Source organism: Xiphophorus couchianus, chromosome 2 (assembly GCF_001444195.1).
Source record: "Xiphophorus couchianus chromosome 2, X_couchianus-1.0, whole genome shotgun sequence".
Lineage (NCBI taxonomy): Eukaryota > Metazoa > Chordata > Actinopteri > Cyprinodontiformes > Poeciliidae > Xiphophorus > Xiphophorus couchianus.
In genome coordinates, this window is record NC_040229.1 from 16948723 (window position 1) to 16975635 (window position 26913).

The 26913-nt window shown below is 35.2% G+C and overlaps 2 protein-coding genes across 3 annotated transcripts; both read left to right on the top strand.

Annotated features, from left to right (window-relative positions):
• The first annotated feature begins 1312 nt into the window (after positions 1 to 1312).
• Positions 1313 to 9930, top strand: prpf18 (PRP18 pre-mRNA processing factor 18 homolog (yeast)). 2 transcript variants are annotated; one of them, XM_028001773.1, is made up of 11 exons: positions 1313 to 1468; positions 2335 to 2412; positions 2756 to 2782; positions 4479 to 4580; positions 4665 to 4778; positions 4925 to 5071; positions 5248 to 5316; positions 6035 to 6175; positions 6276 to 6347; positions 6425 to 6580; positions 9347 to 9930. In XM_028001773.1, exons 1-11 carry the CDS (start codon positions 1403 to 1405, stop codon positions 9425 to 9427), a joined length of 1053 nt encoding a protein of 350 aa, XP_027857574.1. In that variant the 5' UTR covers positions 1313 to 1402; the 3' UTR covers positions 9428 to 9930. The 2 variants fall into 2 exon arrangements, with proteins under 2 accessions (XP_027857574.1, XP_027857583.1); XM_028001782.1 differs by lacking the exon at positions 2756 to 2782 and having other exon boundaries at positions 1314 to 1468.
• Positions 9931 to 12794: 2864 nt separating this feature from the next.
• LOC114150413 (uncharacterized) lies at positions 12795 to 24197 on the top strand. Its single transcript, XM_028026799.1, has 5 exons — positions 12795 to 14912; positions 18708 to 18884; positions 20640 to 20849; positions 22303 to 22516; positions 23239 to 24197. Exons 1-5 carry the CDS (start codon positions 14427 to 14429, stop codon positions 23415 to 23417), a joined length of 1266 nt encoding a protein of 421 aa, XP_027882600.1. The 5' UTR covers positions 12795 to 14426; the 3' UTR covers positions 23418 to 24197.
• The last annotated feature ends 2716 nt before the right edge of the window (positions 24198 to 26913 follow it).

The following is a 26913-nucleotide window of genomic DNA, read 5'->3' on the forward strand; positions in this document are numbered from 1 at the left end:
CATTTCCCAGTGTGCAGAGTGAAGATTGGAATTCAAACTAAAAGAAAGCTCTGACAAATAGATAAGCGAATGAATGAATGAATAAATAAATAAGTAAATAAATAAATAATACCAATTATTATTACATCTGAATATTATCTTTTCACTTTCATTTCTAAATATCGATTTATCAACACTTTATTCTGTTCTATATATTAGGAAAACAACATGCTCAAATTAATTAAGTTGTTAAAAAATTATACTCGCAAACAGCACCTGTAAAAAGACTATTAATGTGGCAGTATTCTTTGATTTTTTTTTTTGTCACCAGAAATTTGAAAGATTTAAGTGTGATTAGTGTTACTTAATAACCTTTTTAAGTTGTGTCACTATAAGTTACAGGGTTGTTGCTTTTTCCTTGTAATCATCTGGAGAGGATAACACTGTTAAATTGGGTTTTATCTTAAAAGGCTGAATGTTTATCATTCCCCATACTGAGTTTTTTTTTAAATATAATAATACATCTAGCACAATTTATCTTGTTTTTCAATGCTTTAACAAATTTGTTCTTGCTTTGACTGTAACATGGTTAAAGTCTGTGTAAATAATTGTAGTCTTCTGCTTCACAGTGCCTTGTAATAGTACTCTTTTCACAATTTGTCAAACTTCAACCTAAAACTTTAATTTAATATTTAAAAATTGTAGCATACCACTCTGAAAGTCTTTTGGGAAAAGTTTAGAAAATAACTCAACCAGCCAGATTGGTTAAATAGAGTCTGTGAACAAGTGACATTTTGGTTTAAATAATTCAGAATTTAAGGTATTGAAGTTCAGTTATTGTGAATTCCTGCATAAATTGGAATTAAAGGAAATTACTTAGCCAACTGCAAACAAAGATGCAACAGTCAGATGTAAAATGAAGCAACTGTGAAGTTAAAATAATAGTCAAGCTATATGTTAAGAAAACCTGTCTATATCCTGAAGAAGTTCAGTCCTGATATTTTTATAGTACTCAACTGAAGGTGAGGCAGCTTAGAAAAAGTTGTATAATCAAGAAAGAATATGAGACCATATCAAGGATGAGATTTGGTTCCCGATATGTAAGTAGCACACACTTAAAACGTTCAACAAACATGTACAGATTATTGTGAGTTTGTAGAGCGTGTATTATTATATATGTGTATATTAAATATACACATAGTAGAGGAGTATAAGTTACAAATGTTCTTGAAAATACGAGTAAATGTTAAATTAATGAAAGAAAATGACATTCTTTATTATGATAGAAAATAGTTTCAGCCATACTCCACTTCAGACGGTGGCGGTAATGCACCTAAAAGTTGCTTGCCAACCGCTGCGAAGCAGGAAGAAGAAGAAGACGAAGAAGAACATCAAAAAAGAAGAAGCTCTCCGTAAAAACAAAATGGATATACTAAAAGCCGAAATAGCAAGAAAGAGGAAACTTCTGGAGGAAAAACAGCTTGTTGATGTGAGTATTAGGAGATATTAGTATTTTCTAAGTTTAGTTTAATATTAGCCTAGCTTTTGTTAGCTAGCGCTAATTAAGCTAGCTTCTTTCTAGAAAGGTCGTTTTTTTAATGTCAGATCTATCAATACATACCCCACCAGTACTGCAATAGGTATCTTACATGTTTAAAAAAAAACATTCAAACGCTATACGCTTTAACATAAACCTGTTTCCGAGTATTTACTTATACCAAAATATGATTAGCATTGTTTTGTAAATTTAAAATAGTTTTATCAAAACTACATGCGGTGTTGCGACGTTAGCTTAGGCTTTATTTGTGTCATAATTATCAATATTCGCTACTCTGCTGCAATTGCAAGTAATATTTATGATTATATGTAAAGAAATACAATCATGGGTGTTTTTGAAAGATCTATAGTTATCTTTTGTTAGTGTATCATTCAGTTAAAGATTTAACATGAATCAGGTTTCTTAATCAGCTTTTCAATTTTATGTCGTCAAACTCAGTTTGACGACAAAAGTTTCACCTTTAGGCGAAAGAAAAAGTTAGTTTGAGAAGTGTTCTAATAATCTTCAATGAGCCGAAAATGTCACTATTATAATCTCACTCTACTGTCTGTTTATATTATTCTAAGCATAAACTATGATAGTAAAATAAACACATTTTTGTTTTTTTGTTGTTTTTTTTGTTACTTGTAAAGTTCTGCAAAGGCGACATTTTCTATTTATTATCTAATTGCATGCTATGAATGTAAATAAAAAAAGATTAGTTGAGTTGTCTTGACTCTGTAGGGTTACCCTGTGATGAGTGTTTTCATTTACACCTGTATGGATAGTCCTTTAAGTAATAACTGATCTTTTTCCAGGAATCCAGAAAATGCTTTAAAAGGGCTGATCTCGTACGGAAGGAAAAAGAGGAGTACTTTAAGAGATGCGGATACAAGGTAAACATTTTAGCATATTTTTTGACCGTGTTTACTTTCACATGCTGACACATTTGAGTAATTTTATCAATTTTGTCTCGAGCATTGCTGTAAAATTCTACATTACTTACTTAGTGTAAATATTTATACTTGTAAACAGTGCTGCCATCTCACCAGGTCCCTCTTGAAAAAGAGACTGTAGCTCTCAATGAGTTTTTTTATCTGGTTAAATAAAGGTTATTATTATTATTATTACATTCTCTAGAAACCAAACCAAGGCCACGAACGTCTGTTCAGGTCTGCATTAGTGTTGTGTTCACTGTGTTGTTTTTCTGCAACCTACCTCTGCTGCCTGCACCTGTAGGTTCAGACAGAGACTCCTAAGAGCCAGGTATGGGATTGCTCAGTGAAAGTAGCAAACAGAATGCATGATGAAAAGATAAAAACACTGTGTCCCAAAAGCTTCATCTTCCTTGGCATCTTCTTTGGTTACTGGGGATTAAAAGAAACTGTAAATTAGTAATTGTTTTCTGGATGTTTTAATTCAAGACATTCAGGTTTTGTCTAAAATTGTTAAAGTTACAAAACTATTTGTTAGAAAGTAAGTAGATAAGGGAAGGAAGAAACAAAGCTTAGATGGGACACAGCCTGATTTTGTATTTTAATATGGAATATTGGTTTAAAACAAACAGTTATCTGGTCAAGCTTTGCTTTTATTATGCAAATTATTTTTAAAAAGATGGAATTTTAGACCAACTACAAGTGGCCTTAAGAATTATTTGTTATTTTTGCCATCCCTTCAAAATTGTTTCCCCAGAATTCAAAACACAAAACTCATTGTTTTCTTAATGTAACAATGGATTATATTTAGTTTGTATTTTCTTGGGAAACGTCTTGTTACCATTTTATAGTTGGTCTTTTCGACTGTGCATCTAAAACCACAATCTGAAAGGCTGCAATGCATGTGTGCATTAATGCATGATTTGATATCTTCTTTTAGTTTTCATTTTCCCACTTTACACTAAATTTGCTTTAGTTTCAATTTGGATTTTGAGTGTGCAAACAATGTCATAGTGAAAGTCTTTAATTTAAATATTTGATAAACAATCCATTGCAAATGTTTTCATAACCCCTGAGGTTTTTCACATCACATAGCCCACAAATTTCAATGTGTTTTTTTTTGATTTTATGTGAAACACCAATAAAATGTAGAATAAACAGAAAGGAAAATGACCTAAAGTTTCAGAAACATTCATAAATAAAAATCTGAAAATTTTACCATGCACTTGTTTTCTATGAATATTAATTTTTGCCCGTTTCCACAGACTATTAGTTGGATGTATATTTGTACCATGACTGGTCCATTGTGATTCATTCATATATTTTGATATAAGCTTTATGTTTAGGTTCCTTGCCCTGCAGGTCAAATCTCCTCCATAATCTTAATCTTTTGTGTTTTATTTCTGTTCTGCTTGCCAGTGGAAGAAGAATATTTCCAAAGCATCATGCTGCCACTATCATGTTTCCCCATGGGAACAGCATGTTCTATGGGGTGTGTAGTGCTCTACCATGTTTTGCATGTAGATTAAAAGATACATGTTGCCTCTAAGCTGCTTATTTGATCAGCCTATTATTTATTATATATTTAGGGGGATCACAGCAAAGAGAGCAAAAAAAAAAAACTAACACAAAATCTTAAAACTGCATATCATTTTCCTTTCTCTTCACAAATATGTATTGTGGTGTTCTGTCACATAAAATCTCACTAAATTACATTGAAGTTTGCAAATGTAATGTGGCCAATGTGAAAAGCCCAAGGAAACCTCTGCGATGCGCTCTGTTGAACTGTTGTGGCTGTGTGAGGTTAATATGCCGAAGTGAATTTGAATTAATTTAGGACAGTCTTCATTTGAGCCGACATAACAATAACACTTTTTGCACATATTTGTTAATCAATTTGTTAAATTAATTAATTTTTTTTTTGCATTTGTTGGAAGAGAACAAACTTTCCCTATGATGAATTTATCAGTGTTACCCAGCGTCATTCAGTAATCAACACATTTCTGTTCATCCATGCTGTCCTGAAGCTTGATAAAGCAGAAGAAAATGAGCCGTCCACTTCAGCTAATCCAGTGTTGGAGCTTGAATTGACAGAGGAGAAGCTGCCAATGACTCTGTCACGACAGGAGGTCAGTCAGTCAGTCAGAATAGCATAATTTCCTACCTTTCAGTACTCTTGCTCTTAAACTTTGTCCGTTGCTCTATTTGTGCAGGTAATTCGACGACTTCGAGAGCGAGGAGAACCAATCCGATTGTTTGGAGAATCTGATTATGACGCTTTTCAGAGACTCCGGAAAATTGAGATCTTAACCCCAGAAGTAAACAAGGTAAAATATTTAGGAAACGGAAGCAGTACCACTATTGTTCTAAAATTCTAGAAAGCTCCAAAATAACCCCACTCTGTGCCTAGTATTGAATTTATTTTAGATTTGGTCACTACTCTGATATGTTTTTGTTTTTTCACCATTTCCAGGGTTTGAGGAATGACCTGAAAGCTGCCATGGACAAGATCGACCAGCAGTACCTGAATGAGATCGTTGGAGGAACAGAGTCAGGGGAACCAGACACACAACACGACCTGAAAGTTCATGAAGAAAACACCACCATAGAAGAGCTTGAGGTATAATACTTATGAAAGTGTAGGAGGAATAAAATAATTTCAGTGACTCTTTCATTCAAATTACATTTTATGAGCTTATGTATTTCTTTTTTATGAATTAATTACTATACAATGTTGTTTTGTTAACCAGAGTAAAAAAAACAATATATTGTCATATTATTCAAATTCGATCATAGGCTCTTGGGAAAACCTTGGGCACGGGCGATGACAGTGGAGATCAGGACGTCATTGCCAAATTTTTAAAGGTAAGGTAAAAAAAAGACTCCTATTTTTGTCTAGAGGGAGCTGTTGGATAATATTTCCACAGTTTGATTCACTATATCGTCTTAATCCACCTCCTTAATACATGTTCAATTGGAATTCAATTATCAATTTAACTTAATTATAAGACTCAGCTGTAGGACATGTTGTAAAGCTCACCTAATCCCTGTCTAAGATCTCTGCTATAGTCCTGGATCTGGAAAAAGGGGCAAGATTAATGTGCATGAAATTAACACTGTTAATTAATAGACCACATTTTTCTTTTACATAGAAAAGTTATCAAACAGTTTACACATAAAGCAATACATGGTTCTGTGCTCATTTATTTAAAAGTGAAGAACTACTACCTAATTTTTCCAGTTTGAGTCTGCAACTAAACATGTTTTACTTAGCTTTGCTTGAAGTTATATAATGCTGTGACTTTATTTTGAAGTTTGTCTTGTTCACTCGTTACCACTGTATAAAACACTATTTGTTTTCATAGTCATGTAAGAAATCTTATCTAAATTGTTTGTAACTTAAGCGGTTGTTTTATGTTAGCTATGTTATGTTTTATGCCACATTACTAAGAATATAGCCTTTTTACTTCTTATGTAGTGTTAAAACGTACCTGCTCCTACTGTCTTGATGAGAACTTCTATAAATGTGATAGTCCTAGTGAGTTTAGAGTTGTTTTCAAACAGATTGCATTTGGTGTTGTAGTTTCTTCTTGGTGTTTGGGCCAAAGATCTGAACAGCCGAGAGGACCACGTGAAGCGCAGCGTTCAGGGAAAGCTCGCCAGTGCAACACATTCACAGACTGAGTCTTACCTTGAGCCCCTCTTCAAGAAGCTCAGGAAGAAGGTACTGCTTTTTAAAATAAAATATTAAAATCAGACTCTTCTGAGCTTATATGACAGGTGGAATAATTTTTCTGTCTTTATTTTTATTTTTTTTATTTCAGAATTTACCTTCTGATATTAAAGAGTCGATCACAGACATTATTAAGTTCATGCTGGAGAGGGAATATGTTCAGGTAAGTTAGCAGTTCACATTTATTTTGACTACTGTATATGAATGACTGCATGTTTTAACAACCAATTTTCATTGCAGGCTAATGATGCATACCTACAGATGGCTATTGGTAATGCTCCCTGGCCTATTGGTGTGACCATGGTGGGTATCCATGCCCGTACTGGACGAGAAAAGATCTTCTCCAAACATGTTGCCCATGTTCTTAATGATGAAACACAGAGAAAATATATTCAGGTGAGTAAAGTAATTCCCAAAATGAAGGTATAGGTAAAAAAATAAAAGGAATAAGAAAGAAATGCACTCTGAGAATTTTGTTATATACTTTAAGATAACCTGTCTTAGTAATGACAGCTTCAAGACATTTGTATGAGGTTTGTCAGTACTATATGCTGTAAGACTGCATGTTTCACAATGTTCCCACCTTTACTTTTTGCATGGAGATATACAATCGAGCATGCTGTAAGCAATTACGTCCACGAAGTTTATTTTTGGCTTTATCTAACCTGTCAGTGTTCTCCTATAATTTCACTGGCTTTTCAAAATCATCTACAGCACAGTTTAAACAATGTACATTTGCACCATGTTCTATTTTTTCTTTGCAGTAAGTGTCCATGGAGACCGTTGTTTTTTGATTGGATTATTTTATTGATTTCATGAGGGAAAAAAATGCCCCTGCTATTTCTACGTCTTTCTAAAGCTCTCTGTGGGTGCTCTTAGGCTCTTGAACAACACTTTTGATTAGACTTTTGACAGAAATCTTATAAAAGGCACTTGGTTGTGATTGATTTATAGTGAAATTAGTTTTTTTTCACCTTTTGTTTTATGGCTTCAAAAGCCATCTGAAGCATTTAGCATCATGACTTCTTTGTGAACTTCTCATTGAGTCTACCAATCATATTATTCTGTACAATACTTTGGTAATTACACCTTTATAATTGGTGCCTTGGCTTTCATTGGTTTTTTGCACATACCTCTCCATGTGTTCGATATTTGTTCTGTGTCATTCCAATTTTTCACCCAGAACTTTACCTTTGAACTAATGAGCTTGTGTTACATACATAAAATATTAACTTTAGAGGACATATTGCCTCTTGACAATTGATATTATTTCCCTCTCGTATTGGATATTTCATAAACAGAAAGCACCAGACGTCAACCATGAAACGGCTCTTTTTATCGGACATGAAGTCATTTCTCATTTTAAAGCAGTCAATCGACTCCACTCCACCACTTTCCCTTCCCATGTTGTCAAGTTTTCAACACTTCACATTTCAGAGAACAGAGATCTCAGACCAGCGCAGAGCAAACTGATTACTTTACAGACAGTTCTAGTCTCAGGTACATACAGTACATGAACACTACTGCAAGTTCACCCTGAGGTCTGACTGGCTGTAAGTCAGAGAGATTACGAAACACTCAACATTTTAGACCATTAAAACTCTTCAAGGGCTTCAGTTAACATGCTAAACATTAATAATACTTATGGAGAGAAACAAGGTGACATTCATAAGACAAGGTAAAGGACTACTGAATCAACGGTTTTCTCACAGCATCTATATTTTGGTTTAGTGTTTTTTTTGTTAAATAAATTATACAATTATTCAGTTGTGAATATGAATAGGAATGTCCTACAGTGATTGGTTCTGAGTGAAACTCAATTCACAAGACCTGTGGTTGTTTACTGTCTTTAAATATTTATAATCTATTTATGTAAGCAGAAGTTGGAAAATTGTTTTGTTAATTAATTATAGAAATTTAGATTTTATGCTATTAGAATGACACTCAAAGTGGAAATAAAAAGACTTATTCAGCTTTGTTTGCATGTGACTACCTGGAGAATAATTAAAATAATGTGTGCTATGGGCCAAATGATCAGTAAATCATTTCAAAACTGAGAGGAAAACGTTTAAATCTGCCCTACAAATTTTGCTGCATGAAAACATGGGCAACTGTAGCAAAATGTCAGTTTATAGGAGACTACAGTTACATATTGCTGTCCCTGGTGACGTGTTGTTAATCTCCTTAGTTAGCTTTATTTTGGGGCAGAATGTTGTAACTCTTGTTAAAACAATATATCTGTTGCTGATATTTTACTGTGCGTTAAAGCTACAGAGTTTTTGTGCACAAAGCACAGCATTCAGTTTGTTTCTTTTAGTGCAGTACCACAGTGACCTCGTGTTGGTAAATGTCAGTTTTAAAATAACTCTGATGTTTATCACAGCCTAAAAAAAGTCTTGTTTGGGACATGGTTGTTGAAATTCAATAACAGATGACAATCTGCTGTTAACAGTAAACAAAAATACTTGAGCAGACTCATTTTGACTTCCTGGTTTCTCGGTACTCGAATGCATCATGAGCCTAAGCTGAATTTAGGGCTGAATAAAGATAAATAGTTTTGATAATAATTTTGAGCTTCAGCACGTAATTGTTTGGAGCAAGGCTTCAGTACCAAAGTGCTACTGATATAAAATAAATCAGGAATGATGATTTAAGCTCAGAAATGATTTATTTTGAAATATTTCTTGCTTTATAATAAAATGCAATCAGTTGTTCACTGTCTCTGCATTCCAGGTGAGGGATTGCTCGATGCCTTCAGATGGGTTCCCTTAGAAAACTTTTATCATATTGGCTTAATAAGCTGAACGTAACGGTATTGCTCTATTATTTGGATATAATTAGTATATAAGAAATTGCGTTTGATTCTTTCTATCTTAACTGTATAGTTTGTGTTGTAAAGTGTCTTTAGACTGCATTTGGGGTGAATTGGCATAATATAAATAAACTGAATTTAGTTAAAATTGAGTTAAAATTGAGTTAACTATTACTTTTTAGTTATATTTTAGTTTATACACTAAAAAAATGACTCTTCTTTTAAACATAATAAAGCTTATGCATTCTTAGTAACTATAGCATTGCTCGTTCCTTGTTCTGAAAGATTAACATGGCCCAAAATTAGACATTATACTTTTTTTTCCCAACATTTTTGTGTCTTTCTTACAGGGTCTGAAGAGACTAATGACTATCTGCCAGAAACACTTCTCAACTGTTCCATCAAAGTGTGTGGAGTACAACGCTCTCTAACATGACAATGTACCTGACAAGAAAATATTTGAGAAACTTTCAATTTAACTTAACAATCTTAAGCGTATTTCTTTATTGAAAACGCATCAGTTAAAACATGATTTGGGCAAGTAAAGGTCAACAACACATAGGCAGAATTATGCCAGTTTTAAAATGTACCAAACATAACACATGCTTATTTTGTATGCAACTTTTTTTTTTCCTTTTTACAATGAGAAGATAGTATGTAAATGTTGTGCAACTTATGTTTTCACTTGGACGTTTTCATGTGGTGGTATACAAATGGTAACTTGTAAAGCTAAATGAAAGTGGTGTAAGTTTTATTACACTTTGAGATAATAAAAAATATTAAACGTGATACTTTCTGTTGGTTAATCTCTGTGTACACTTTGAACAAATATGAAACCCAGTCAGAGTATAACTTCACCTTCTGAGTGAGAGAACAGTTTTGTTTGTATGCACTGCAAATAAAATTCCTTTTTGAGTTACGTTCTGATTTTAAATTGCCAAGATTTTCACTTGTCCTCTGCAGCAGAGCTTCTGAATGGGACTATTTTTAGTCACCAATGTCTGTTTAGTCAATATGATTCATGTGACTATAGGAACAATAAAGGACTCTCTACAGCAAGCTGCTCTACTACCGGGGAATTCATGAGTAACACTTCAACTAAATGTAAATATAATTAAAGAACACTGTTATATTTTTCAGTTTTTAGGATGATTATGAAAAATGTAGTTATTCAAGCAGAAAGTTAATTTTTGCTACGACTGAGTGCTTATAAAAGCCCTTTAGTAGTTCAGATGGTAACGTCCGACGTCAAATGCTGACCTTATTACTCTACGTAACCATGGCGATGGGATCTGCTTCTTGTGATAGTATGTTCTTGGCTGCCTCAGACCACGTCATTGCAGTTACAGTCTGTCAGTTCTGGACACGTAACCAGAGGTTCATCTGGGCAGGTTGACAGCTGGCATTGCAAATACAAGGAGCTGGTGTTGGATTTTTTCTGCTCTTGAGTCGACTCCTTTCCTCTTGAAGTCAAACTACGGGCGGAACCACATTTCCTTTAGCAGTCACAGTGGATAAGTATTTGACATAAATAAACTGCCTTATCTGAGGTCAGTGCATTCATCTGTGAAGGTTTTTGCCCACCCAGCCTTGACTTAGAGTAAGCTAAATGTTTTTTATTGTTAGTTTTCTTTTCCCCCTAATCTAATCTGTTGTGTCACTGTTATCCATGTTCTAGGTAAGGCCTTGAAATGTCTAATTCAAAGTGCAGTTCACTGGAAGATAAAGCCTCTCTTTGTTACCTTTCATATATTGGGAAGTTGTGCATTGCATGCTTTCTTTGTATAACAAACAGTGGAACTACAGTATGTTATTAAGGTAGGAAACAGAAAAATATTGAATGAAATCCAAATATTGGGATAACTACAAAAAGCAATACACTTTACAGGTATATTTAAAGATGATATATTGCGATTGCCATATACATATAGTTAATTGTTACATCTGGTTGTCAGAGACTTCCATATATTCATCGTGGGCTTGAATGCCACACATGTTTTGTTTTTTTTCCAGAGTGGACCGATAACAGTGTATAATTTCAATACATTTTAAAAAAGAAATTGGGTGCCCTATTCAATTTCTTTTTAAAGCCCACCAAAGACTAAAAGTATAGATAACAGATTATTCATCTCTTCTATTTGGTCAAAAGTCATTTGTCAAACGAGACCGCAATCTATTTTGTAGTTGTCAAGCGAGTTCTGGTGTACTTCTGGGTCATCATTTGACTTGTCTACTTAAAGGTATTCTAAAGCTCATTTAAATCTGTTGGTTTTCTGGCACTGACCAGGCCTTAAAGCATAGATAAAGCAAATTAAGTTCAGGTCAGGGTTTTCCAAAAGCATTTTTTAACTGTCTTTACCTCTTCAAACGCCACTTTTGATGTGTGTTTGGGGTCATTAACATCCAGTTAGGTTTGATTTTAAACCTACTGATGTTGGGAAATAATAAAATTGGTACATATTATTTCTGAATGTGCTTTTGTGTATCATTGAAACTCAGCTCACTGTTTCACCTTACTGTCTTTATATTGCCATTTTCTATTTAATCCAATTTGGTCACATTATTAAGGGATAAAAAAACAAACCCTCTCCAGAACTAATTGGAGGTCTAGACCTGGTCTGTTGCCTGTGGCCCTCTGGGTGGATGTGAACAAAAAGGACAAAGAGGGTTTGTATTCATTATGTTGTGAGAGTTTAGTATTTTTTTTGTGTGTGTGTCTGATGACCTCAGGTCTGTACCAAACCCTTCTGGAACTGAGATGGGGGCAGACTGATCCAAACCTGCTCTCTGACCTTTTTTTTGTTCAGGCACAGGAAGCTGTGCTAGGGATCTTCTTGATGCACTTAAATTTAAATCCTCAGGATTCGTGACATTTTCTCTGTAATTATCATGCAACTGCATATGTCATGATGGGAAATAAGAGATAAACATGCTGATTTAATTGTTTTCTGTAAGTTCATTCAGATGCTTTACAAATTAACCAACCTTTAGATGAGATTGTGTTAGGCATTCATGTTGTATTTCAAATTTATAAACATCATTTTACTTGAATTAAAAACAGTTTATGTTAGCATGTTGATCATTAGTGGTATTAAATTACCCCTTAACCATATTTCACATCATGTGTATTGATGTGAACTATCAATACACATGTTAACATTTGTTAATGTTTTCTGAAAAAGCCTTATTAGTCTGCCTGCTAGCAGGGTTTTTTTTATATTTTTTTTACAAAAAAAACTGCAATTAGAGCTTCACTGCTCTTTTCATGTCAAATGACCAGGCAGTGTGATAGTTGCCAAGCACCTGAGTGGAGGTGAAAACCAATTACTGGTGGAGGTGTAGGGTGTCACACCAGCATGCCTCCCTTCTTTGTCTATCTCACCCTCGCTTCCTATTCGGATCATTGGCAATGTAAATGGATTTATAAAACCAAGCCCTTTCCAGTCAGAAACAAATACACCTGTGTAAACACTTTGACTTGTATTCAGGTTCATACGCACCTTCGAAATATAAAATGTATTAGCAGAGCTTACCGGTCAAGGAAAGTCACTAGAGAGAGACCAGATTTTTAAAAAATAATAACCATGATTAACATTTTAAAGTGTGAATTTGGATAATATTTTTAATGAGGCCCTCACAAGGGTCGTCCACAGAAATGCCCAAGTACCAAAGTGGATAAAGACGGATATAAAAAGTAAAGCAAATATATGACTGATGATGCATTAACCGCAGTGTGTCAATGTTCTTAACAGCCACACCTCAAGGGGAAAGAAACATCTCTTCATACAAATTTGGCCTCGTCTTTTGATTAGCTGTCACCATGGTGACATGTCTTCATTGTCACAGCTTCTTGAAATAAGAGGAGACGAAAGTGAAGGTAAATGAAAAGAGAAAACGGTGCTAAGGCTGCAGGCAGGATTAGATGCTGACAATGATTAACAGGGATGGAATGAAATGGAAATCTATATGACGCAGATGGATCCAGGAGAAATGAAAGAAGGGCGAGATGTTTGTCCAAGCCTGTCACCATAGTTATCCTTTTACATATCCTTTTTTTATTCATTCACCAGTAATTTGAGACAAACTCAGTGAACACTAAAAATTCAGAAATACCAACAAGCTGAAATATGTTTGAGGATACTGTCTTTTTGTGATGTTGCTGCTGTATTAAAGTTACAGTGGATATAAAACGTTTGTACATCACAGTTTAAAAGAATTAGAAACGACAAGTAGATACATCATTTAATAGCTTGACATGAGATATAGTGCATCATGAAAGTATTCACAGCGCTTCACTTTTTCCCACATTTTCCCGTGTTACTGCCTTATTTCCGATTGTATTAAATGAATCTCTTTTCTCAAAATTCTACACACAAAGTGTAAAACGACTAGACGAAAAAAGAAAATCCTTAATATACTGTATAAGGCACATGGTGCCCCATCTGGAGTCCGGAGATTATTAGAAACATCATGTTTGGAGGTACTGGCATCACCATGCCAATACCGTTTCTATAATGAAGCATGGTGGTGGAAGCATCATGCTATGGGGATGTTTTGGAGAAGCAGGAACTGGCAGACTAGTCAGGATAGAAGGAAAGATGAATGTAAAGACTGTCCCAACTGTGAAGATATTTTTGGAATAGCCAACACAGAGGTCTGAACTAAAAAAGAAAAAACCTCAAAATCTGATCATTTTGAGAATTTTCACAAGATAGAATGGGCAAATGTAGCCAGTTCAAGATGTCACATTCTAAAGCAGCTACCACAAAGACAAAATGCTGAAATCATAAAATGACATATTAGCTTATGGGTACTTATACAGCCAGGTTACAGGAACATATGTTTTATTAGACTTGCTTCAAAGATTTGTATGCGTTTTTGCAGCTACACAAGATATATGTAACACAAAAGACAGATTAGATTTTGAAGTTTCCCACTCAAACATTTAAGACATTTGAACTTTTTTTTTTTTTTTTTTTTAGGTTCCCATAAGAGCATGTGTCTGTCTTAAAGAAAGAGAGTCCGATCTGGGCTCTCTTGTTTTAGTAAAAAGTAAATCAATAATTTCCCACAGAGTAAAGTCAGAGCACACCAGTCAGCGTCATATGCGTGCCCACAGCATGGTTTAAGCTCCCTTTCTAAAGTCCGGGCACCTTCAGGAAAAAAAAAAAGAACATTTCTTTTTCCTGCTGACGCTCCCTGGACGCACACTTTAATGCCTGGGAGAGAGAAAGGGAGCGAGGCAGACGGAGGAAGTCATGCTGCACAGCTGAGAGGAGGTCTGTGTTAGAGCCGCGGCCGCTCGGGTTGAGTGTGCACGGATGCAAAGTCATCTCTTCTCTTACAATGAATGCCTTAATATGGACGGCTGGTTAGTCATCTGAAAAGACCTGGAACCCCCCAGTCAACCCGTTTCTCCCTCCCTGCGATATGAACGGGTTGCAGCCAGAAAACGCTGGAGTTGGTGGAATCGGGGAAACCGCCGAGGAAAAGTACGGAGCTCTCGCCTTCGACACGGCTCTCAGCACTTTGGTGGTAGTGGCCCTGTACGTGGTGGTGAAAGTCAGCCTCGACGGCTTCAGGCAATGGCGTGCACGGATCTCGGTGCTTGTCGTGGGCTCGGGTCCCGTAGGGCTGACGGCGGCGCTGGTCGCTGTCCGCTCCGGGAAGGTGCTGAAGCTGACCGTGTTGGACGAGAGGTACCGGACCGCGCTGCTCTGCCGGCCCCAGCAGATCGCCCTGGATCCTCGCAGTGTGAAGTTTCTACTGGGACTCGGAGTGGACTTTGATAACATGGAGGGCTGCTGGCACAATGAGCACTTCTTCACTAGAATAGGCGTGTTTCAGGAGTATCTGCTGAGCATCCTGGAGCAGAAGAAGCAGAAGGTGGAGATCAAAGTGCAGCTGGGAACTAAGGTTGCTTTTTTAAATTTATTTTTTTAAAGTTAGACACAAGCATACGCAAAAACAATGTGATTTAAGTAAATTAATATTGAGAAAAAATATAAACTCCACTGTAAAATGAATTTGAGTGATTTAAATATTAGAAATAAAGTTATAATCACCATCAAAAAAGCATATTAGTTCGCTTTCACTAAAAGTTACATTATTTAAACATGGTTTGTATTCGTTCAAATTTTAATTAAAGTTTAAGATTCAGAATTATTCTCATAACCATTGAGAATAACCATGGTTCCAGCAGGGAATGGTAGGGCTGCTACTGGGTGTTTAGCTCTAAATATATCACTTGAGAAAATTTAAGTCATAAAACTTGTAGCCAAAAAGAGGGGTTTGTCTAAAGCATTAATTTTAATTTGTATCTTTAGCCTGTTTACCGACACTACAAAATGCTACAGTCAGATTTCCAAGTATAAATACTTAATTTCAGTGAAGATGTATAATAAATAAGGAACTGATTTGTTTTATGTTTTAATAATACAGAGACATAACAGATTAACAATAAAATTAGAACTTATGTAAATTAATTAACTTCATTTTGAAAACTGATTGGAATTTGACCAATTGTGCCTCAAGCTGTGGAACATGTATAAATAATACTCATATATATTGACTAAAATGTAAAGAAAAAAAATTAAACAAATGGCTACATAAGCTTCATTGCCTAAATTCAGTTTTCTTTCCCATCCTTGTGTCAGTTTATGTTAAAACTCACCAGTATAGTCCTCCTGGAAATATACACCAAGTCAATTGTGGTTTACTTTGTCAGTAACAAAACTTAAGTGATTCTCCCTCCATAAGGGCTCTCAGTGGAAACAGCATCCTCAGGCTCTTGATCCAGGCAGAACAAAGCTGATATCGACTTAAATCCCTCTACAACTCTGACATGTTTTCTTCTCCAAAAACTTCTTTTTAGTTGCTTGTACGTAAGTTGTCATGGTAAACGTTGTCTTCCTATTGATCAGTTTCTCAAATTCACACCGGACAAACCAGGCCCTGAGCAAATCTCTTTCTTGCACTCCACTGTAATCCTAAACTGGAAGAATCCACTCAGCTGAAATCACGTTATATAAACTGACCTAAAAACAACCCTTTTCAACATTTAGTAGGTCAGTGAAAAGCAAATGACAGAATTAGCTTAAACAAGTCTCCACCCCGACACTTTACGGCATCAAACAAGTGGATTTCGAATTTAATCCTATTTTGATTCCAAAGGATTTATTTTCCAACAGAAGATTATTTTCTCGTGCATCCAAATCAAATTGCTCAGTGTGTTCTGGCTGCTGAAATTACGGCATTTTTCAGCTCTGCTTCAGCTTTCAATACAGTATAATGATGAAATAACAAGACACTTACAGCTGCAGCTCAGGTAGCCACCTGAGATAAAAACTGTTAGAGAAGCTGTAATTGCTCAGAGACAGCAACAATTATTACGGGTGCAGCGACTATTTTTGGCCTGCCTTAAAATAACCTTCACATGTTACAATTGTTAAAACAGTATTTAGACCCCTACATTTTTCACAAGAAAGCTTACAACAACTTTAGAGTATTTCTATTGGGATTTTATGTGATGGACAAGCAAAAAGCAAAGCTTAATTGCAAAGTGGAAAGGAAGGGATTAATGATTTTCAGTTATTTACAAATACAAAACAAAATAATGTGGCATTTATTTCTAATCATCCCTTTTTACTCTAATATACACTGCTCAAAAAATAAAGGGAACACTTAAACAGGTGTTTCACACTTAAAGTGTTCCCTTTATTTTTTTGAGCAGTATATTTCAAGTTATCTAAATAGTTGCATGTGTGTGATTCACACAGTAATTTCAGTATAAAGTCCAATGCTCTGTGAAGGTCTTAAATGTTTGTTAGAGAAACGGAAAAAAAAAACAGCATCATGAAAATGAAGGAACACACCGGCTACCATGTTCTGGAACATTATACCACGTTCTGAACATTTCATAAAGTATAATTAAGACAATAAATGTTCTAAGAAATGGCACAGCTGGAGCAGCTGTAGGGAAAAGCAGGAGGTTGGAAGAATTGACAGGACAGCTATGAAATTGGGCCTTTATGAAATGGTGGTAAGAACAAAGTGATTGTTAAAAACCCAGATGTCTCATTGAAAATTTGTCACAAGTTGTGTAAAATATGTGGACAAAAAAGGGTCTGGCCAGGTGAGACTAAAACAGAAAAGAATATGATACGTGTAAACCTCTGTGCTTCCTGGAGAACTATTTCTGCACATCATTCTGAATACGTCATCCCCTCCATCCTCATGTGATGTACCCCAAAAAACTGAAGTTTCTGGTTGCAACCTTACACAATGTGAAAAGGTCAAAGGAGTATGAATACTTTTTGAAGGCATTGTACTTGCGTAGTACATTTTGAATCTTCCATTTTGCATGTTTCCAGTACACCTTATTTTAACTTGACATTTACTATCGGTCTTATTTTATCACCCTTTTTAACTTTGAATGTGTCCCAAAAAAAAAAAGAGTAATCATGCTGAATCTTAGTTTTCTCTCTGGCTTTGGCCTGTAGATTTTCCTTTTTATTTCAGCGTTTGCTCTCATCCCTTTCTTGTGACTCAGTGACCTTTGAAAGATGGAGGACAAGGTCAGCAGGGCTTTCGGTCACAGCAATCTGCGGCTTCTTTCAGAGCTACTGCCAACCCGGCCATTTCGTCTTGATTAGACAAGACAGTGGGCTTGATGACAGATACTTTTACCCTCCCAGCGAATGCTTCAAAGGTCCGAGAATATGTTGGGGGCGGGGGTCTTTTAAAGTACCTGTTCAATGTGGTCTAAACAGATTAGACATAGATCTCTTTGGATGTACGCTATTAAAGTCCCTCCACAACCTTTTTATTCTCTCTCCCAGCCTGGCTGGCTGTCCTCCAACTTCATTTGGCTGCCTCTTTTTCCTCCGTAACACAGGAAAGAAGCTGGTGAGAGGTTGCAAACATTCACCAGAGAAAATAAATAAATCTCTCAGTTCAAAGGATGTTCTGTTTTTAGGACAAGCTCAACCAATATGTCTCATATAAATAGCTTTCACTGATATATTAAATTAAAATCCACTTGCTTCCTCCTGCAGATGAACAGATAGCACAACAAGCGAAGTCATATCCGTTAGACAAGCTAAGGGGGAGGAAATGTAAACAAACCACCAGACACAGTATAAATATCACCTATAATGCATAGAAAAGGAAAATACATTTTCCTTAAACAAAATATTGATTTATGTGTGTAATTTTAACATGCTGCATTTTATTTAACTATAATTTTTCAATGTCATCTAATTGTTTGTTCCCATAAATGGGTGATATTATCTAGCATCTTGGAATTAGTAGTTTTTTTTCTATCATCTAATTGGTTTGTGTCTGGAAAAACATTCACTTTCCTCTTACAATGCTGTGAAAACATTGTTTACAAAATCCTTGTTTTTGCTTTTTTTTCTTGCTACACTACAATGTTATATATATATATGTATATATATACATATATATATATATATATATATATATATATGTATATATATGTATATATATATGTATATACTGTATATATAACATATATAAACAATTCCATTAGTACATTAATGTAAACTGAGTGAATGTAAAAGACAATTTAATTAATTGTAATTTAATAAATTGTCTTTAAAAATAGCCCAGTTTGGACTCTTTGTATGTCATATATTTGTATATGTATCATATATTTGTATATCATCATGGACATATTCTGTGTTTTAGTTTACGGAAGAATACCTGCAGCGGATTCCGCACAATGACTGGCCTCGAGTCATCGTGGTGGCTGACGGATCGTGCGGAGACTCCTGCTCTGTTTTAGGAATCAGCTCTGACTACATTGTGGAGTCCTGCCATGCCTACGGAGCTAATGCCACCATAGAAAGATCAGACCAGAGACAGGTCAGCAGCCACACTCTGGGTTTTGTTTTTCATAGACATCCATCAGTCTGTCCACCCGCTGATTTCAACTTTTCCAATATCAAGTGGTGGACTGAACTGACCTGTTGTGGAAACAGTGGATCAATGGTACTAAATAAATCCTCTAGATATGTCAGTGCTTACAAATTGTATAAATGTTCAAACCCAACAACAGTAAAGCATAGGAAACTATGAAAACATAGGGATTATCTTTGAAATAAAAGTGATGAAAAACACGACGTAAGCAGGAAATTGCCTAATTCCCTCCTCCCCACACAATGTTAATGGAAACAGTTAAATTCTCATAAAATGTTCACACTGAGAAAGAAAATTGTATGCGTGCATTTTACCACATGTACTATGAACCAATTAATATTATGTTCTTGTTTTTGTCAATAATAAACCCTGCTACAAAGAAGGCAGCTTTATTTGCCTTCCTCATGTTAATGATCTGACCAAACAATGTAACTGGAAACTGTGGCACGCATCGGTGCTAATCTGAAATACATGTAGAGATTGACATTTTAGCCCATTTCTTTTTGCAAAATACCTCCAGCTTAGTCATATTAGATTGAGAGCTTCTGTGAACATCAATTTTTGTATCTTATCAATTCTCAATTGGATTTAGATCCAGATAAGAATCCAATTGAGAAAGCCATTCTAAAGCAGGATCTGAACCAGCAGTGTGCAAACTGTTCTGTTTCATGAGCCAAAAAAATAAATCACAAAACTAAAATCACAAAAAAAGAAAAACATCCAGTTTGAATATTTTTTTTTTTTGGTCAGTTTGGAAAAAATAGAGAAAAACTTTAGTCCATTGCCAGTAATGACAAGAATTGGGTGACTTGCTCTTAAAAAAAAAAACACAACCTGTTAAAGCTCACACAGGGTCAGTGAGGCCCCACTGGACCACGCACAAAGTAAAAAATGTGGGATCTAAATGACCCTGTCTCTTAAGACTTGGGCAAGTTATAGATATGGAGCAAGTAATGTGGAAGTATTGTGACGGTAATCCGACAACCAAACATTATGTATATTAAAGTGGAAGAAAAAGAATAACAATTAGGAGTTCAACAAGAGTTTAACCGTCTGAATCATCAGATGACTGATGTCAATGAAAGCTAATTGTTCAAATTATATTTCAGTTAATGATAGATCATCCACAGTGACAACAGAAGAGTAGGATTATTTTCATTGTGGAAATAAACAGGTTCAGGTCAAACGCTCCAGGCTAAAATGTGACTAACACGCAAACACAAGCAAGTGTCTCTTGTTGTTTTTATGTAACCATAACCATTCATATCACGTCCGCCTTACTGGCTGTGTGGCTGCCTTTTATTGGCTGTTCTCTCTGGCTGCTTCCTGTAGTGATTGAATTGTCCTCCCAGGATATGACCTGGTCCTCCTTACTGTCCATTTCCCCATAGCCACCCAGTTCCCATTCCCCTTCCTCTCTATCTCCAGTGGCTGCTCTAAAAGCTGCTTTATGCCTTTCTGCTGTTTATGTCACTGAAAAGAACATTTATCAATTTTCTCTTGAGGGAAAATGAGAAGCTACAAACTACAAGGTTGAACTGCTGAATAAAAAGTGAGCTATTTTTAATCTCTTCTGAAGAGACAGCAGGCCTGCAGACAGAGGTGATGATTTTCAAATGCGTTTGTTTTGCTCGGACTGCAGTTTATGGGCTTGAATTGATATGAATAAAATGAATCAATTACCTGTTTTACTACGTGTAGGTGCCCACACCTGAGATACGTGCACACAGTCTCTATTTTGACCTGTCTGCTTATGGAGTGGAGGCTCTCCGAGAGCACAAAAACCCGACAGCCAAGTCTGGCTTCCACCTGAAGATCTATGGCACCTTCAGAAACCGCTACATGGCCCTCGCCTGTCCCACTTCTGACACCAAAATGGTTCGCTACCTCAGACAGACTGCAAACTCCTTGGTAAGACTTCTGTTTCTGTATGCTGTTGTGAAGACATAGTATGGCATTTAAGATTCATTCTCAGCTTTTTTTTTGAAAAAAGGTACTTTGATTCACTTGTTTTGATTGAGTCTCGGTATTCTGTTTACATGGGTTACTAATATGTGTATTCATCTAGCAAAAAGAGCCGCATATAGTTGAATAAGTAGAGAAGAATGTTCTTAGTTGGTACACCTACATTACTGTGGGGATTTTTTTTTTTAAAGCCACTTGATTGTCCAGTCAAGGTCCTTTGATCATGCATAGCCTGCAGCTGCGTCACACAGAGCAGTGGTAGTTCACTCAGGTACATAGCAAGACCGACCATGGAGCTCTTGTTGCTATGTGGGTGGCCATTCAAATGCACTGTTACTTGGTAACAGTTGGCTTCATAAGTATGGGTCGAAGAAGAGCATAGTTGAACAGAGAAAATAGAGAGAAGAGAGACTTGTCATTCAAAACCCACAGATGCTGTGAAGCTGATTCAAAGGCACTGTCACCAGACGCATTTATTTTTCTTTAATAAAAATGAAGAGGGTGACTAACGGTCAGATCAGCTGCACACTAATAACTGAGCATCAGCAAGTGTTAGAAGCTATGACAGGGCAAAAGGTCTGTCTGTTTGGTGATCTGGAGCAAGAAGAAAACAGCAGTCATCTTCGAGAAGAAATGATTTAACTCCTTCAGCTGAGTAATAGCTGGATGCATGTTTACACAATATACTGAACCTACCATTTAACATTGAAGTAATCAGAGTTTGGTAAGAAAATGCCCAAGTATGGGATATTTGTCTTCCAAAGTTAGTGATGCAACAAGGATATCTCTGATTTTTTTTGTCTTCTTTTGTAATTTTAAGGTCTCTCAGTATATGTGTACCTAAAATGACTACACAAACATAATAAAAATAAATAAATCTAATACAGTATTTTTTAACTTTTAAGATGCTGTCTTGTGAACATTTTTTAGGAATGCATTTTTTTTATTCATTGCTAAATGAATTCACAATTTAGCAATTTTGACTTTTGGGACTTCCAAGAGGAAGCTTCCAAACTTATTTTTGTATATCGTTAATTCAAATGTTCCCTGGCATTTTTTGTGTGTGTTTTGCAGATTTATTGAAATTTATTAATAGAACATAAGGACAATGCACGCATTAATGAACAAATTCACAGCAATTATAAATACTTCAGATCATCTCCTAAGGGTAATTTCAATTATTGCAAATTTAAATTCAAATGTTGCATTATTTTTACCTTTTTGTCAGGGATCACATTTGAATAGAGTTTTCAGCTCAAAGTAATCTCCAAATATATCAATATAAAAGACGGATTAGTGGTCCTGTGATGAAATTAAGATTCTACCAAAGGCCCCATACAACTATTTTTAAGTTTTCAAAGATTAACATATTTATTACTGCCTTTGCTTTATTGGTCAGATCATGAAGAACATTTTCCATGAATCCTTCAATGCCTACAAGACAGACATTGAACCTCGTCTCAACGATGTGACGCTTCACCACATGCAGTGCAGCCGCCGACTCTTTGAGATACAGTTGTCACACAGACGGATCAGTGCCGCCTACATAGAAGGAGAAAACGTTGCCGTCATTGTGGAAGGCGAAGCGGCACGCGTCCTCAACTTCGACACAGGTATAAAGCCAAGATATTAATGTTAACTATTTTTGCTTCAATTCATCCTCTCTAGAGCGGATGTTTTTTATTTTCCATTCATACTTTCATGTCTTTTTGTTTTACAAAAATATCTATTTATCCACAAATAAACTATAAATAAATAAAATATTTTCCAAGTATAATTATCACATATTTATCGTTCATAGATGCATCTCCGTCATTAAGATTATGTTTTTTAATCTTGTTAATTTAAAAGTACTTTTATTTGTATGCCTTTTTACAGATGTTGTGTTTGAATTGTACATCTCCATCACTTCTGCTCTTAATAAATAACAAAAGAGAGAAGAAAAGACAAGTTAAATAATAGTCTGAACAGTGACAGAATTAGACAAGAAAGGAAATGAACTGAAACTGAATAAATGATTAATGAAAATTGAAGGCTAAATTGGTTGTTTTAGAACAAATGCATTTTTTAAAATTCAGATATATGGTTTATTTTATGAGTTTTACTTTTTTTTTAAAATGTTACATTTTGCTTGGCCATGACAGATGTTTTATTTTTCAGCCCATTACAAATACATTTATTTTTGACAGTCGGAGATTTGCTTCTCCACATTGTGTAAAATTTAAGTATTTCTCTGAGAAAAGCATCACTTCTTTACCCAAATATGTGTTGAGATAAATCAGCTGTCTTAATGTCTGCAATTTATATTTTCAAATCTCTCTGATTCATCCTCCAGGGTTTGGGGTTAATCTGGGAATGCGAGGCCTTGAGTCAGTGGGGACCTTCATTTATCGGACAGCCACTGCTGTGGACCAGAATGATATTTTAGAGGCCCTGTCAGCTAAGATGAAGTACTCCAAACAGGTGGCAGAGACCTTCAAGCAGACAGGTCTGACTGAGTCAATGTATGAATGAGGAGGCAGAAGATCCTGCTGTGTAATAAGTGCCACCCAGTGGACAGAAGTGGATCAGAATGTGAAGACGAGGCCTGAAGCCTGCACAGTGTTAATAATTTCATTTCAGACTGAGCTTAAAGAGACTGATCAGAAAAATAATTGAAAAAATTGGTAACCTTTTTCTGATTTACAGGCAACATATGAAGTTGATGAAAATGAGAAATGCTAAAATTATATTCAGGAAACCAAGGACAATCATAAAGCTGCAACAAAATATTTTCTGTGGTCTGTATAGAAAAGATGTTCTGCTCTGAAATAGTTGGAATTAACTGCAGCTACACCACTGTGGATTATTTTCCTCTATTTTCCCTCCTTTAATTAGACAATCCATTGACTTGATTTCCAGTTAATTGACAGTTGTGCACAAGAGCTGCTGGAAAATAACAGACTGTGTTGAAGCATCTTCAGCACAGAGTGAGAAATGTTAGGGCTATAATTAACAATGATTTAAAAAACAAAAAACATATGCTAGATCAGATGATGTAAGGCAGCAGCTGTTCCACTCGGGGTTTTCATTGCCTCCTTTGTATCTGTGTTTTTGGCTGCTGATAAGGCGACATAATGGTTTTACTCATTTCACACGATGTCTTTTTTTTACTTGTACATATTTTATATGGACAGAGACAATGTGGCCATATTGTGATTTCTTTTGTGCATATTTTCATCCAGATGATGTGAAATGTCTCAATGATGATGATGTAGTGGAAGTGCCAATAAAACTGATGATGAACTCAGTGGATTAAGTGCTACATCTATTTATCTTTTTTATCCTTAAAATAGAAATCAGATGGGTCCAGTAGGAGACCATGTATGTGTAATTATGATGCATGATGTGAAAAAGTGATTCATAATGCATATTCATTCAACTTTTACCTAAAGATGCTCTAGAATACAAGGGCACTCTGAAAAACATATTACAATTTATTGTAAAGCATGGAAGTTTTTAGAATAGACATAAAAATAAAAACAAGAATAACTAAGAAAAACATTTCCAGAACTGTTTCAGTTATATATCCATACTCACCATTTTTATGTTTTCTTGAGCTTCCCTTATTTCTTGTTTGCTATGATTGGACTGTGGCTCAATGGGTTCTGTTTCAGTTTCATCCTGTCACAAGTTGATGTTCCCCGGGGAAACACACTTAACTTCTACTGATGTGTGTGTGTGTGTGAATGTAAAAGTGGCTGAGGTGTAAACTGCTTTAAATTGTCAGCTTGACCAGAAAGGTCTTATATAAAACATCTGTAATATCTGCAAATGAAATATTAAAATACAAATGCATGTGTTTTATGTTGCACAATACATCCTCGCCTACCTGTACTTAAATTAAAAATGAACAGGAAGTACTTTCTATGTTTATTTTATGAAAAGAAGCAGAACAAACAAAAAGCCTTGCTCTTCTAAGTGCAGTCCTACAGAAAATTTACAAATGAGCATGAACAAAAATGTTTGGTATTTATGGATAAGGTAGGTTTAAAGGCTTCCGCGGCAGGTGGATTCTTTTAAAATTCAACAGATTAAGATTTAATACTATATGAAAAATTTAAACTTAAGGATAAACAGTGATTAATACATTCATAGCTAAATTATAAAATAAAACAAAATGTGGTTAATTTATGTCCTTTTATCTTAATGATTCAGATTAAATCATTGTTCCATCTTCCATCAAGTTCATGTTTTTCTGTTTGAACATGATCTTTCTTTGTTCTACTCTCTAATATGTTTAGAACATTAAAGCTTTACACAGATGATAAAAGTATTAAGTTGTAATTATTTAAAGTTCCTGTACTTCAATTTATTGAACAGAACAGAAGGAGTCTGTTTTTCTTTCCTTGGCAAAAATGTTTACCTAAAGAAGAAGATGATGTAATTTTGGTTTGGGGGAATAATGATGACAACATGGTTTAATAACAAAAGGGAATCTTGCATTACCAACACACACGTGTCTGTAGGTGATTGCAAACCCACAAACTGGTGGAAAAATTGTGATCTAAAGCATTATTTGGTTATTAATGTGATAGCAATAATTTTAAATAGAAATTCTTCAAAATTTTGCAAGATTGTAATCTAGTAACTTAATCTGTTGCTTCAGCATTCAGTCCTGAAACAATTGTTTCTGTTAGATTGGAAAGCTGGAAAATGTAAGAGATTTAAAGAATGCTATAAATTTCTTCTTTACAGATGATTTGTACTGATCACAATGGCACCATACAAATACAACAAATCACTATTAATTAGTAACATTAAAAGTTATCTCTGTCAAATTTTGGCTTTTAAAAACCATTTTACACCATTTTATACCTGGAACTTGGTGCAGAAAAAGAGAACCGCTTTTCATGTTTGTATAATTGCAGGAGGGTTTTTCATTTGTTACTTTCTAGAATAATATAAAGCATGTTTGTGTTAAAGTTGATATTGCATAAAATAAGGATTATTCATTTTAATTTTGTTCGGTCATTGTATACTGATGTATACCCAATTATATTTTAAAGCCACTCTGTAAATATTAGAGGTTTAACTACTGAAACCTGCTGAGATCCATTATAACTCTGTGGCAATGTATTTAACCCACAAACCCAACAGACAACTTCAGATCTTCTCCTCAGATCTGTTTCCTCTGACTAATTAAAAACATTCCACCTCTGGCTTGGCCTACTCAAGGTCAATAGTCTGGACCTCTGAACTTGCCCCCGCTGTAGTGTGAGGCCCTTCATTAGATTAAACACAATAATGAGAAAATCTTTTATCTTTGCATAATTAAAGCTAGGATGAAAGACAACTCAATCAATGATGTGGAGCGACAAGTTCGTAAATGAATTAGATCTGCCAATGAGGGACTCGGTTCCGATCAATTACCAATGTTAAGCAGGAAGTGGATGTGCAGAGAAAAAGTGAGATGCATATAACTGTTCAAAAATTATAATTCATCACAGATATTTATACATAAATTTGACTAAAACTTATTTTGTGTCTTTGACTTGTTTAAAACACACAAAACAAAATGCAGCATGTCTAAAACAATCGCTACGTTTAAGTTGGAAGTTGTTTGCCAAACACTCTTAATTTAATAGCATCAAATAACCACAAGGGGGCAGTGTTGCCCTTCAAAAATCCTTAAAGTTCACTGAAAGTCTGGGGAGAAAAAGTGGCAAAATGGTAATTCATTTCAAAATGTAATTATCTTTTTAATCAAAACATTATTTTTCTGATTTCCATTTAGATTTTATGTCACACAGAGAAAAGCTTCCAAACTTTATACTGATATTACAATCACCAGAACAATAACAGTTTTTCACAAGATGCCATAACATAAGTTTTCATCTTCTGTTCTGCGGAATATTCTTGCGTTTCTTGAAGGGGGAAAAAAAATGAAAGAAGAAAGTTTTCTCTTGGAATGGTGCATCTTCTTTAGAGGCGATGGGAAAGGATGTGAGTACAAGCGAGTATTGATAAG